Raw genomic sequence first — 14260 nt, 5'->3', positions numbered from 1 at the left:
ACAGTATTAGCAAAATAATTTTACAAATAGTTAACGAAAAAAAATGGTTAATTAATGAATTGTAAAAAAGTTTAAGAATATGAATTGGTCAAATGATTGCATAATATTAGTCAATCAAATTTATATGCAGTTAACGTTTAGAAGAAAATAATTGGCTGATTATTTCTTTGTAAATAAAATTCAAGAAGCAATTTTTCATACATGAATTATTTTTAAATTAACTAATTGGGAAGTAATTATAATTATAAAAACAATAAAAAATAAACAATTTTACATTTTAACAGTTTGTAAATCACCTTGTGTATCAAATGCACTACATAAATAAATTCGCTTTGCATTGGACTAAAATTAATAATTGGTTTGGTTGGTTAATTTATTGTAAATAAACTCATAAAAAAATTACATACATTATTTGTCTATTAATTGGCAATTATAGTTAATTAAATTAATACACTTGAAAAAGCAGCATGTATTATTTTAATAAAACACAATATATATATATATATATATATATATATATATATAAAATATTCCCATATTTTTTCTACATACCCATTTCGTAAATATAAATTTAACTGTCTTAAAAAAACAAACAAAAAAAAACGGCCCATCTGTTTTGGCCTTTGCCAAATGCCATTTAATACACTTCATATATTTTCTCAAGAGCCTTCAAAATGTGGGGGCAAAAAAAAAAACAAGTGTATGAGTATGATCAAAGCATCCACCACTAACTGGGACTTTATTTATTGTTTATATTGACATCACAAAATTTGCCTCGGGGGGGGGGGGTAAAGTGCTGCGGAGGAACATTCGGCCACAATTTAAGTTTTGCAACAGGCCGCATAAACGAACCACAAACATTCAAATGCTATCCAAAACCCAATCTGTAATCCTGAACACATTCATCTACAGGCACAAGGATCATATCATATATATGGCGCAATAAAAGTAGAGTATAAGCTTGGATGGCGCAAACGTTTTAACATGACATGAGTCGTTGGGCAGTTTAATGAACAATAAAAACAAAGCGTATAAGTCTGAAAGCGATCCTCATTAAAATTGTCATTTACCCGCTCTTAAATGGCTTGAACAAATATATAAATGCTATATGGGGGAAAAAAAAAAAAAAAAAAACATGCATCTCCAGCTGTTGACTTTTCCTTCTTTGGAGCCAAAATGAACTCTTTGTGCTTGTTTTGCAGTTTCTAACAAAAAGGCGGGCTTGTCATTGGATTTGTTAAGATGGAGAGAAGGAAAAAAAAAAAAAAAAAACGATTGAATGAATGTAGTTGCTACATAAAAAGGTCACTTTGTCCATAGATTTGCTCAACTATCTCACACAAAAATAGCATGGCGACATTTTTAGGTTGATCCAAAATTTTAAAAAAATAAATTTTTTTTTTTTTTTTTTAAAACCAAAAGAAAATTCATTATTTTATTTTTTTTCTTGGGGTGAAAAAAAAAAAAGAAAAAAGAAAAACACTTAATTGGACATTTCCGCGTTGTATAAGGAAATAAAATGTATCTTCTATCCACAAATCATTAGGACAATGTTCTTCCCATGTTTAAAGTTTCTTTTTAGACCAACAAAAACATCCAGCTCCTCTCCAACATTTTCTCTTATTTTTCAAAATACAGGTGGGGGGGGTTGTTTTTTGGGTTAAAAAAATAATTGGATATACATCCTTTCATTGGACATTTTCCAAAACTTTTTTATTTATTTATTTATTTATTTTTAAATGGAGATGCGCTTAATATAAAAATGTAACATTTTAATGATTTCCTCAAATTGTTTCCAGATCTTTCTTTAGGTTTTTTTGTTATTTCACCCCAAAACTGCAGATTTTCTTTCCAGAAAATATTCTTTTGAAACAGACCAACGACTTCGAATTAGAACTTAGAACGCTTCCCGTGGATAATACGCCTCGGTCAGAAGGAAGATGATGTTCCAGTTCCAGGCTGGGAATCCGGAAGTCGCCATAACAACAGATGTTTGGATCAAGAACAATCCGGAAGAAAGCAGCTGGATGTTATCTTCACCGCACAAGGTCAGCATTCGGTTTTCCAGCATTCGCTGGGAGCTTGTTTCGGTTCCGTTCCCAATCGACACCAAATGTACAAAAAACAAGCCCCGAGTAGGAATGTCAACTAAACATTTGGATTGTTTTGTTCGGGATTTGTCTTCACATGTGAGGGAGCGACGCAGGACGGCGGGCGGCGGTCAGAAGACGGGCCGGCTGCGGTCTACGGTCCGGGCCTTCTTCAGTTTGCCTTTGCTGAAGGCCTGGATGGAGCTCAGCAAGGCGGCGCGACCTGCGGGGAGCGGGGCGGCCGACGACGAGCAGCTGGAAGCCGAGGAGCACGTGGAGGAGGAGTCCAGCGTGGGAGGCGGCGGAGGAGGAGGAGGAGGAGGAGGAGGAGGAGGACCACCTGGACGCGAGGGCGAGAGCCAAAAGGAGGAACAAAAATGAGAAGAATGTTGACTTCCTGCAGGGGGGGGACTCCACAAAGATGGGACGAAAAGGGTTAGAAAATAGCGCACATCATCTGACAAAGTTGACCTCATGTGTTGACTGCGGGGTTGCAATTCATGATTATTTGAATAATCGATTCATCTGTCGATTGTTTTTTTAATTCATTGATGAATCAGATTGGAAATCAAATTTAAAAAAAAACACATTTTAATCGCTATACCGTTATTCAAAAACAGGACATTATTTCGAATTGAAAATGCAAATAAACCGATTCAGTTACTCGATTGGTCCGTAACATGTCAGAAAAGTCGGCACAAATGTTGATCGTTGTTTTCCAAAGTAAAAGCAGATGTTTGCAAATGTCCTATTTTGAATAAACAAACGATATTCCGTCCGCTTTCACGGAGGACGACACAAATTGGAGAACATTTCCTGTTGCGAGGCTAAAATTCACAGGATTTGGACAATTCCAGTTCAACGAGGTCTCGAAACGAGAAATCGATTATCAAAACAGTTGTAGATTATTTTTGACAATGATTAGTTGTCGATTAATTGTTGCAAGTCTATATGTTTAATTCTCTTTGTTTATTTTGTTCTCTTTATAATCCCTCAGGGGGAAAATCAACAATTCACCTGATATGATTGTTTACCTCCACTTAGCACGTAGCAAACGTGACGACGATTGTTTAGCTCCACTAAACAGAGTTAATGTGAAAATTGTTGAATCTTTTACATTTATTATATTGACTATAATCCCTCAATGGCAACAATCAACAATTCAGCTCATGTGATCGTTTACCTCCATTTAGCATGTAGCCAAAGTGCTGATTATTGTTTACACACATTAAGCATTGCGCTAAAGTGCTGATTGTATTAAAACATTTTTAAGTTCAAGTTATAGTCATTATTCCTCAAGGGGAAAATGTGACAATTGATTACTTCCGTTTAGCTAATTTAGCACATAGCTAACGTGCCAATAGTTCATCTCCAAGTAGCATAGAGCTAAAAGATAGTTGGAATATGGACTGACCTTTGACATTTTCGAGCTATGAATGAAGTCTTTTAATTAAGAAGCCCAAAAAGAGGCCACCCCCGAAAGTTGCCTTTTTGGGAAGCAAACTTGAAATTGTTAACAAGCGAGCAGGGGCAGCAGCAGCAGGCGACACAAAATGGAAGGGAAAAAAAAAGAAAAAAAGAAAAGAAAGACAACATGCTACGAGCCCAGACAGACGGACGGACGGACGGACGGACGGACGGGTCACCCTCTCCAATGACAAGGTATCAGTTGGAATGCGCTTATGTCACGTTGCCTTCCATCATTGCAGATTGCGAGGCTTTTTTGTTTTGTTTTGTTTTGGTTTTTAAAAACCAAAGTTGCGCGTACGGCGTCGGCTTCCTAGCAAGCTGCACTCGAACGCTCATGGAGTTCGCATCGAGTTCTCATTGACTCGTTCCCCCCTCCCCGATCACTCGAAATCATTTTAGAGTGATTAGGGAGTCGAGATTCCCAACGCAGCGACTGCCGACTCCAAACGCAGCCGTTGAGTTCTCATTGGATTCAGCTAACGGCTGTTGCTGGGAAGCCCGCAAGTACGACGACAGCTTTTTTCTCCTTTTGTTTTGTTTTAGATTTTTTTAAGCCCGCCAGTGACCCCCACCATCATCATCATCATCATCATCATCATCATCAACGTGGAAAAAAAACATTTACTTTACCCCAACGACACGGTCAGAATGGCGCATGCTCTACGGTGGAGACGCACGGGATAGAGAGAGAGACCACAGTTAAACAACCAATCAGCATCGAGACAACAACAAGAGGAAGAGCGGAGACACCGCGACACCATCAACTCTCTCGGTGCCTTTGGCTTTTTCTTTGGCCTTTTTTTGTGTGTTAAACCCTATCCACCATCAGTTCAGCGAGCCTCAAAAGGGTTAACTCGCAGAGTCTTTCGCAGTTTCTTTGGCTTTTGGTCCGTGGCAGCGATTGTAAAAAGAAGGAACCCCATCTTGGATGAGGTCAAGACGTACGGACCCCCAAGACCTCAGTTCGGCAAGCATCTACGGCTCCATTCAACATGTTTTAAGTAAAAAAAAAATATATACATATATTTGATATATATTAGTTGTTAAAACTACTTTGTGTACTGTATGGCTGTGTTATACTGCCGCCCTGGTGGCTAAGGTGTGCACACCAGAGAGAGCGCAACACCAATCAGAGTTGAAGCATGAAATCATGATGCACAAACTATTTAATTCTTTACAATTTACTTACTTATGTTATCACTACATTGTGCAAACTTGTGTTTTTATAAAGTAGAAGACTGTAGCGTGCACAGTGTTTTTTTTTCCGGGTCCGAAAGGGATTAACCGCATTTCCAAGTGTTACAAGGACACGGAAGGAATTTAACTCTTAAATCAAGGCACCGCTGTAAATCTAATTATTGATTTATTTATTTACTTTTGACTTATTTTTACACTTGTACGACAGCTAGCAATGTTCAAACATTGGATGGACTGTTAACTCATTCACTGCCAGCCTTCCCAGTTAACATGGATATTTGACTTCTAAAGCCGTCAATGGCAGTGAGTTCCAGATTGAAAAAAAAGAAAACAAAACGCCGATTCCCGATTGAACATTACAAAACATTTAATCGTGAAAACTAAGTCACGCAACAATGCGCGTACTTCGCGGCCGGGACATTAGCTACTCGTGCTAATCTGTTCTGATTGTGTCCTTTGTTATGGCTTGAAAAAAGAAAAAAGGAAAAAAAAAGAAAATCTCTTAATTTGCATTCTGTGGCTGCTCTGTAAAGCACATCGTACGTCCAGTACTTGCTAACACACGAGACAAAAAATACGAGATAAAAGGAGGCAGAGGACAGAAAAGAAGTCAAGATGGCAGGACAGGGTACACGAGGCTACCTGCGGTGGGCGGAGGCGTGGGGGACGAGGGGCACGTGGGAGGGGAACTGGCGCCCGAGCCTGGAGACACATCAAGGAAATAAATAAGTTCATTCCTGCACAAATTATTGCAGGTTTGATTTCACATGTCAAATTATTTTTGGACAGTCGAATACATTTCTTTTTAAATTATTTGACATTTATTTCTTAATGACAATAATTTCGGCCCAAAAACAAATTGCGATTTATTCATTCATTTATAATTGTTATTTTTCTATTGAGTATTTTATTTTAAAATGCGCTCCATAAAACTATTTAGCTAAAGAAGCGAAAATAACTGTATAAATAAAAACAATTAAAATCATTGCATTTATCAATTTAATTATTTTTTTAGAATTACATTTAACATTTTATATTTTAATTTAACTTGAGCAGAACTAATAATGACATTTTAATAATTAAAATGGAATATTTGAGCCAATTAATTTGATTTGCAGGTGTTCAATCACTAATGACACTTATTAATTTAAAGCAAATATAACCCCTTTTAGCTGTTTAAAATGAATGATAATTAACTGAAAATAATTAAATAATTGCAATTATTTATTTTAACATTTAATTTACAATTTCAAATGTATTTTTAAATTATTAATTGATTTGTTGGCAGGAAAAAAAAATCATCACCATAAAACTTTAAAATTTGATTTTTTTTTTTTTTTTTAATACATACATATATTATTTTGCCTCTCTAAAAATATAACGCACAACCAAGAGTTACCCACCAGAATTGTTGTTGTTTCGGACGGAAACAGAGTCATCTTCGTTTTCACACGTCGACTGCCTGCACTTCTGCAAAGACCCACAAGGTTGTGCAACCGTGTTGCGTTTGAGTTCAGGCGCGAAGACGACGCATGCCGCCGTACCTTCCTGGCGAGAATCTTCCTCCTCTTCCTCTCCTCCTCGGAGCCGTGATGAGACTGCGCTCTGGTCAGCCTCCTGTGCTGGTGCAGCTTCAGGGGGAGAAAGAAAAAAAAAAAAGACCACAAGCAACTTCATTCGTCCGAGTCACATTACGCACGAGTCGAGCGCTCAAATGCGTCGTAGGAGGGGAAAATGAAGACGCCGTGCGGATGTCATGTAGGTCAAAAGGCTGCGGGAGTATTTTGGTTTCCATTTCAAAGATCTACTCACCATTTTCTGCTCCTCCTGCAGTCGTTTCTCCACACGCTCCTTGGCCGCTCTCAGCGCTTCCTTCAGCCTGCTGGGCACCTGCACGCACACGCGCAACAGCTTAGCGTCTTGCTTCAGCTATACGCGCTGCAAAAAGCCAAAAGCGTCTTTTTACCCTGATCGGCACTTTCTCAGAGTGCTGCAGAGCCACGTCACTGAACAGCCTGCGCAAAAAGGGAACAGGAAACATGTTACAAACTGTACGCGATTGCGCATGACACACACACACACACACACACACACACATCTTGTATCGTCCGCGATACTTGTCCCTTACGGTGTCTGAATGAGTTGCGACACCGTGGGCATCCGCGACTTGCAGGCCTCCGTGGACAAGATGGACCGCAGCACCGACACTACACGAGCACACGCCAACGTCAGAGCGGAGACACAAAGGAAAAGATCGTACGGACAAAACGGGCGCGCGCGCACACTCACCCACGGCCGCGGAGGGGGCGTCGGGATACGTGTCCACGGGGACGCCGCCAGGCGGTCGGCCGTAAGTGATCTCGTAAAGTAAATGGCCGAAGCAGAAGACGTCCACGCTTTCGGTCGTCTGCGCCGACGCGCACATTTCCACTTTGGTTAACAAACACGCTTTTCTTCCGCACCACGTTCAAAGCATGCAACTCGAAATTCAGACAGTTTAAAATATAAAACAAAAAAAGAAAAATCAAACACCAAAGCGTTCATTCGTCTAAAACGCCGGTAAGGAGTATTAAAACTCGGCGGAGACGTACGTTAATCTTCCTGAAGCGGGTGACGGCGGGTCGTAGGGCCGAGGGAACTCCCAGCATGCCGTTCTCCACGTCCGTCAGGCGGCACGCGCCCTCATCCAGCATCACGTTGGACGCGTGCAGGTGGCCGAAAAATAGGCCGCTCTCGTGGAGGAGTCGGAGGCCCTAAACGCATACGCATATATTGCGTGCGTGCGTGCGTGCGCGCGTGTGTGTGTGTGTGCGCATGTGCGCGCGCGTACCTCCAGTATCTGTCGGCCGTAGAGTTTGATGTGCGACAGTTCAAGAGGCCGACACTTCTTGGGGTTGCCGTACTTCTTCAGGAAGTTCTCTCTGGGGTTCGCCTGACACACAAACGTTGACAAATGGGCGACAGACTGCGTGCAAACAAGTTGCATGAGTGTAAATCGCGTCCGCTTTCTTATACAATGTCGACGAACGTGCGCATGGAGCGTGCCATGATACATACTGCACACAAACATGAAATATGTACAAATATTAGATGTGTACAAAAATGTTGCGTTCATTTCATACGCTTGAAAATCGATACTACATTTCTGTTTCCAGGTTTTTATTTTTTCATTTTTTTAAAAACGCATTAGTAACAAGTTTGAAGTGTTGAAAACAGCTGGAGAACAAATCTATTCACTCATGACTTAAGCGCCGTAAAACTTTGCCTCTTCCCTCACTCTGCGGGAGCCGTGCGGCATTGTGTCGCCTCAAGATTGAAAGTACGGATGCTTTTTTTGACAATAACGAGTGAAACTAGCTAGGTTAGATACATTGGAGTAGGCTTGTTTTGTTTAACACGGATTGCTGTAATGCTTCGGTGCAAAAGGAAGTGGTCGGCCACCAAGGACATTACGTGCAGATTTGTTTCCGCCTATCAAACTGCTTAGTCAGCTTATGGTTTTAAAAGAGCTTGAGAAGATGACATAAGTATGAAAAGCTTTTTGTCTGACTGCACGCAAACATATTACATGCACAAATATGTTCCAAAAATGTTACGTATTGTAGATCAAATATTTCAACCATGTTACATCAAGTACAAAAACATGCAAATAACATTTACGTTATGTAGCGTAGTTGAATAGTCGAATCATGCAGTAGTCCAACGTGACATGCACAAATATGTTACCTACTGTACACAAACATGCAATACATTGTACACAAATACATTACATACAGTACGTAAATGATAAGTCTACACAGTTTCTTTCCTAATGAGTGTTAATCAGATGAAATTCATTTTTTCACTCGCGTCTCGAGCGCGCCCGTCGAGCTTCCGTACGCCACAGACTCGGCTTGACGCCGCGTTCGGGAAACCTGGGAATGGTGAGGTTTCCTACCTTACAGAGGTGGTCTCGCAGGGAGCCCGCCTCTCCGAAAGGTCGGATGAGGAGCGCCGAAGACTCACCGGTGCTGGAGAACAAAAGCGGGCACACGTACGGACTCTGGAGAGAAGACACGACGGCGTCAGGGATCCGAGAAAGCCGAGGCTGGATATTCGGACGGACGTGGAGACGTCCCATAATATGTCGCGTACGTACGGAGAGGCCGGCGAGGAGCTTCATGGTCGACTGCAGGTCTTTGGCAGACAGGAACTTGTCAGGGCCCAAGTCCACCTGCGCGCGCATAAACACTATGCCTCAAGTTCTGCTCATCGACATCATATCGCCCAAACATCGTGGCGCAAGAATGAAGACCCGCGGAAACGGTTTGAAATGGTGGTGCTGAACTACGCGTTTTTTTTTTTTTTTTTTTTTTGGGGAAAAAAAAAAAGGCACATCTTTGGCTTACTAACTAACAAACCGAAACGTCATAGACGGGCTAACGAACGAGCGATGAATGCTTGGAACAGAAGCGGTGGAGCAACACGTAAACAGACAATACAACAATACTCACAGGCATACATTCTTTATCCGTTGACAAATATTATTGCGGCTCATTACGGACTTTTGACCGTCTCCATGTACGCTGGGGATAGGGACCGCGGCCGACTATGAACGGCGAAATTCTGCGATTAATTGCCTCATTAAACGGCAATTACCCCCAAAAACTAAATCCATTTTTTTTTTAGAAATTCAAAAATAGAGCAAATAAGCTGGGGTTTCTGCAAAAAAGGGGGTGATGGGTTCCCCCCCAAAGATCTGCAAATAGTGAATCTGCAAAGACCAAACCGTTAGTATCCAGGGGTCTGCTGTATATCGGGAATATACCGCCCCCTAGTGGCCAAAGGCCTCACCAGAAGGAGCAGCGCAATGGCCATTGATTTGAAGCAAAAAATGTGATAAAAACTGTTTATAGTACAATATTATAGAGTGCTAGTTTTCTTATGGAAAACCACATGACACATTTTGTTAAGAATTTTTTGGTGCGGTTTCTGCCACAGATCACCGGCATCTCCATTCATGTCAACGGAGAAAGACCGGACACATCATCTTGTTCGGTTGCGGTGCGAGCGGCACTCACCCAGCTGAGCAGGTAGCTCTCCTTGGCTTGTTCTTTGTTTTTCACCAGGAAATACTTCTTCCTGATCCTCCAGCCTGCAAAAAAGGAAGATGGCGTGACTGGAGCGCTGCTCCCGAGCGCGGAGAGAGACCGCGGCGGCGGCGGCGTACCGACGTCTCGGAGGGGCTCCACCACCTCCCACTTGGGGTCCGAGCGGAAGAACATGGAGACCTGCTGCAGGGCGATCTCTGAAATACACACACAGTAATAAGATATGCGGTAACAACATCATTAAATCGGGTGTGACGAATTGAACAGTTTGTACGTCATGATTTCACATTGGCCACCAGGGGGCAGTATGAGACAGACAGCTGCAATATTACTCCTTTTTCGCAAGAGGATAAAGAATATATGCCTGGGACTATTGACACGTTGTCTGTCTGTGTGTTGATGCCCCATTTGTGTTCCAATACGCATTGCTTAACACAGTGGTTCTTAAACGTTTGACACCCGCTAGCGCCTCATAAAACACGAAGCTCTCCGAGTAGCGGCCAGCATAGCAACACACTTCACGCCAACGTTTGATGGAATTTCATGCAATTGGGTTTCGTTTACCGATTCTTCACGTCACCGTCGCGGTGAGAATTCGAACTAACTTCGAGTATTCGAACTACCGCAACATCCAAGCAGGTTTCAGTAGCCCGTCTATGGCGTTTGGCACCGGGTGTTAGCCTGAAGCTAGCTCCCTTTATACACAAAAGTGCCATTTTTTTTTTTTTTTAAATGTTTAAACTTTAGCCGGGGAATGGCAATAAAGAGCTCGAAGCAAACAATTTGAAGATTTCTTCGCCATCTGCTGCTTGCCGTGTGTTTCGCGGCCACACTGCGAAGACTCAAAATCTTACCACAAATTTGTCTCACTTCTCGTCAAAACTAATCCGATTACGCTCAAAATAAGACTCATCACCGAAAAAGTAACTTGTCTTTCGACAATTTTCACTTGTTTCAGGCCAATTTTGACTTGAGATAAGCAGAAAACAAAAATGACTGAGTAAGCGCGGGGGGGGGGGGGGGGGGGGGGGTGGGGGGGGGGGGGCGCGCACCTGTGTAGTTGACAGCGTAGTTGTTGGGGTCCAGGAACTTCATGACGGGCAGGGCGACACACAGCAAAGGATGCTGGGTAACGGCGTCCAGATAGGCCTGCAGGCCGCGCTGCCTCTCGGCGACGAACTCGCGGTCCATGTTGCCGATCAGCTTCTTGGGCGGCAGAGGAAGGCTGACGCCGCACACCTGCGGAGCGCAACGTCGTCGTGTGTGGTTGCCGCTGCTGCTGTTGGGTTTTTTCCCCCCCCTCCCCAATCGGGCTCGTGCGCAGCGTTGACGCGAGAAACAGGAAGTGAGCGAGAAAAAACCTCAGCAGAAAACCTGCCGGCATCCTGTTATGGGATCATTGCGAAGGTCAAGGCCAGGACCTCATCCGGAATGGACCACCCCGTTCCCATGCTAATCATGTTTACGTTCACCTTTTGCCTTTTTTTTTTTTTTCCCCCCCTCTTGTAGCTGGTTCATGTTTATAAATATCTATGTACGCAATATTATCAGTGTAGGTACAGAGTGAAAATGTCACAGGATTAATAAAGTATAAAAACCTATTTAGCTTCATTGTTAACGTGTATTATATATGTATTTTAATTACAACACTCTGGATCAAACATTTTAAAAATATTTGCATATTTTAAATAATTCATATTTTATTATACTATTTTTGGGGAAAAAACGACTTAGCTTGATTGTTTATGTGAGTGCATTTTTAAATATAATACCAAAATAAAACGGTTGAAAAATATTTAAACTTCATTGAAGTGATATATTTTAAAAAATATTAAACAAATAGAATACACCAAAATTATATTTAAACAATTGTTTATATATGTATATTTGGAAAAACAAAATAATTTTAAAAATTTAATAGCGAACATTAACACAACTGAACCAGTAATAAAATATCAATTTAGCTTTAGTTTAAGGTGACGCCATAATAATGCTTAATTGTTTATGGATGACTAATTAAAAAAAAAAAATTTTTTTTTTAAAAAGACACTTACTGGTTAAAGATTTTTGTATTAAAGATGAATATATTTGTGAAAAATGCCCTAGGAATGACTAGTTCACCTTTTAATTCCATTCATTAATGTTGTAAGTCTTTACAACTTTATCGCAACAAACAAACCCCAAACAAACAAACAGGACACTTCTTTAGGTACACCAGCCCAATCGAATAATGCTCGATAGAACAAATATGCAAATATACAAATATGCTCCTTAATGTGCTCGTAGTTTGCAGCGCAGCAATACACTCAGAACCGCTTCTTATCATCATCCTGCCATCTTTTCTGTTCCGCTTATCATTTAAGTAGAACACATAGGAACTTTTTTTCCCCCCCTCCCCACACACGCTTCTGAAAGTGTGCCTTGTTATGACGTCATCAATCTGTGACTCGCAAGGCGTGTGTGTGTGTACAAACTCACCATCAGGCTGTTGTTGAGAACGTCAAAGTCACTGTAGCGCCGGATGACCTGCAACGTACACACACACACACACACACACACACACACACACACACACACACACTTAGTGGAAGTGAAACAGGGGCTGTGATTGGTTGTTTTCCTCGAAACAGATCGATGAAAACAAACAAACAAACAAAAAGATTTTTAGTAGTTGAGTTTGATCGATGGTCTTACCTGCCAACTGTTCTCCGAGGACACGCCCCTCTGCACTCGGATGATGTACTCCTACACACACACACACACACACACACACACAAAACTGAACAAGACATTTTCAAACAGGAGGAATTCAAACTACCGCATCATGAGTTGCTAGTTTTGTCAGGCCAGCTAGCGAATTCTACATTGTTTGTTAGCATTAAGATAGCAAACTATTTAGATTAGATTATTTACATATATTGAGTTATGAGATAAGATTGAGGGTAATTCCAATTCATTATATATTATCTGTCAAGATAAAATAAATTGATGCAAATTAATGTTGGGGGGGGGGGGAGGGGTGATTCAAAGGTTATCAGGATAAATAAATAAAATCCCAAGATGGAAAATAAAAAGCAAAACATGTTTCGAAGGATGTCACTGTCGTTTTCTTGTTTATCTTTTGTGTATTTTTTTAAGGCCATATCGCCGAGCCCTTCATTAGTTGGTGTGCCTAATGAAGTGGTCTTCCGGTGTTCACCCCCCCCCCCCCTAAAAAAATAAAAACATCGACGTCACAAATAATAACATCGACGTCACAAAAAGCTGCCGGTTTGCCTTCGTCGAGGGCTTGTGTATGTAAATACATTTTTGAAAGTCATCCGCAGTAACATTTGGATGAGGAAAAACAAACATCGGGTTGGTTGGCATTAGCGTGCTAAGCTAACTGTCAGCCACAGCTGATCGCAGGCGGAATTCTGTCAACAAACACCCAGCGTGTGCGTCCATTATCGGACACGGGAAACATCCCGTTGGGAATTGGAATTATTTGCTGGCTGGCAAATGCAGTTTTCTTTGTAAATTGCGCGGCTCGTTTGATGCGTGTCGAATAATCGCGGAAAGCAATCAATGGGCGCCTGAGTCACAGTCAGCACTTAATTTCTTTTCAAAAGTGCTGCAGAAGCTTCCAGGAAATTGCTTCATCGCAGTGGTAATAATTCAACCGCAGCCGAAAGAAGAAAAATAAATAAATAAATAAATAAACCACCTCCTTCATATGGCGTGGAGGCGTTCTCTTTTTTTTTTTTTTTTTTAGCAAATATTCAGACTCCAGTTGGAATCACTTTTCACGACATGAAAGACGACGACCGTGTCCGATAAAGGAACCAAGTAACCGCGGTGACAAACGTCACGTCAGGCCACTTTAAAGGACGAACGTGTCCGACAATGGAAGCAGGCGACGCGCAGACCAACGTCACTTTTAGCGGTCGTGAAAATGACGAAGTGTCCGAAATTGGAAGCGGTGACAAGCGGACTGACTGTTTTGCCCGCGGGCGTTCGTCGCACAAGACACGGATACTTGTGCGACTCTCGCAGCGGTCAAAAGGTAAAACGCTCACCGTGTGGGACTGGAGCTTCTGACTGGCTTCGATCGCCGCCGTCAGCGCGACGCTGTCGTCCAACAGAAGCCGGCCGGGATTCGCCTTGGCCAGGAAAGACATCCCGGACTTCGGGGGGAGGGGAGCCGGGGAAAGTGCGCCTGTGTCCGCGTGTCGACGCCGAGAGGGGACGAGTAGTTTCGGATCAGCCTAATGACGAACCGAACCACCGCCGTTTCCTCTTCGGCTGAAATGAAAACTGGCCGGAGGTTGAGCAACCGCTCTATCGCCACCTGCAGGAGGGAGGGAGAGAGGGCCTTTCAATGGTGCCAATGATTTCAAACATGAGCACTGAATTAAATTACATTTTTGAAAA

General features: G+C 42.0%; 1 protein-coding gene across 3 annotated transcripts; it reads right to left on the bottom strand.

Annotated features, from left to right (window-relative positions):
• Positions 1-728: 728 nt before the first annotated feature.
• On the bottom strand, positions 729-14145 carry pxk (PX domain containing serine/threonine kinase). 3 transcript variants are annotated; one of them, XM_061686918.1, is made up of 19 exons: positions 13906-14145; positions 12542-12592; positions 12326-12373; positions 10900-11086; positions 9967-10044; positions 9818-9891; positions 8896-8970; positions 8695-8799; positions 7588-7689; positions 7349-7510; positions 7047-7164; positions 6886-6964; positions 6724-6772; positions 6570-6647; positions 6302-6388; positions 6161-6227; positions 5400-5459; positions 4191-4220; positions 2341-2430 (listed from the first exon to the last, which is right to left on the bottom strand). In XM_061686918.1, the coding sequence occupies exons 1-18, from the start codon at positions 14005-14007 to the stop codon at positions 4204-4206; spliced, it is 1539 nt and encodes a 512-aa protein (XP_061542902.1). In that variant the 5' UTR covers positions 14008-14145; the 3' UTR covers positions 2341-2430; positions 4191-4203. The 3 variants fall into 3 exon arrangements, 2 of the variants coding, with proteins under 2 accessions (XP_061542901.1, XP_061542902.1); XM_061686917.1 differs by lacking the exon at positions 4191-4220 and having other exon boundaries at positions 729-2430; XR_009769278.1 differs by having other exon boundaries at positions 2361-2430; positions 4191-5459.
• Positions 14146-14260: the final 115 nt, after the last annotated feature.

The sequence above is a fragment of the Phycodurus eques genome, chromosome 10, assembly GCF_024500275.1.
Source record: "Phycodurus eques isolate BA_2022a chromosome 10, UOR_Pequ_1.1, whole genome shotgun sequence".
Lineage (NCBI taxonomy): Eukaryota > Metazoa > Chordata > Actinopteri > Syngnathiformes > Syngnathidae > Phycodurus > Phycodurus eques.
The sequence above is the reverse complement of the archived record's forward strand: the minus strand, read 5'-3'. Positions and strand labels throughout refer to the sequence as shown.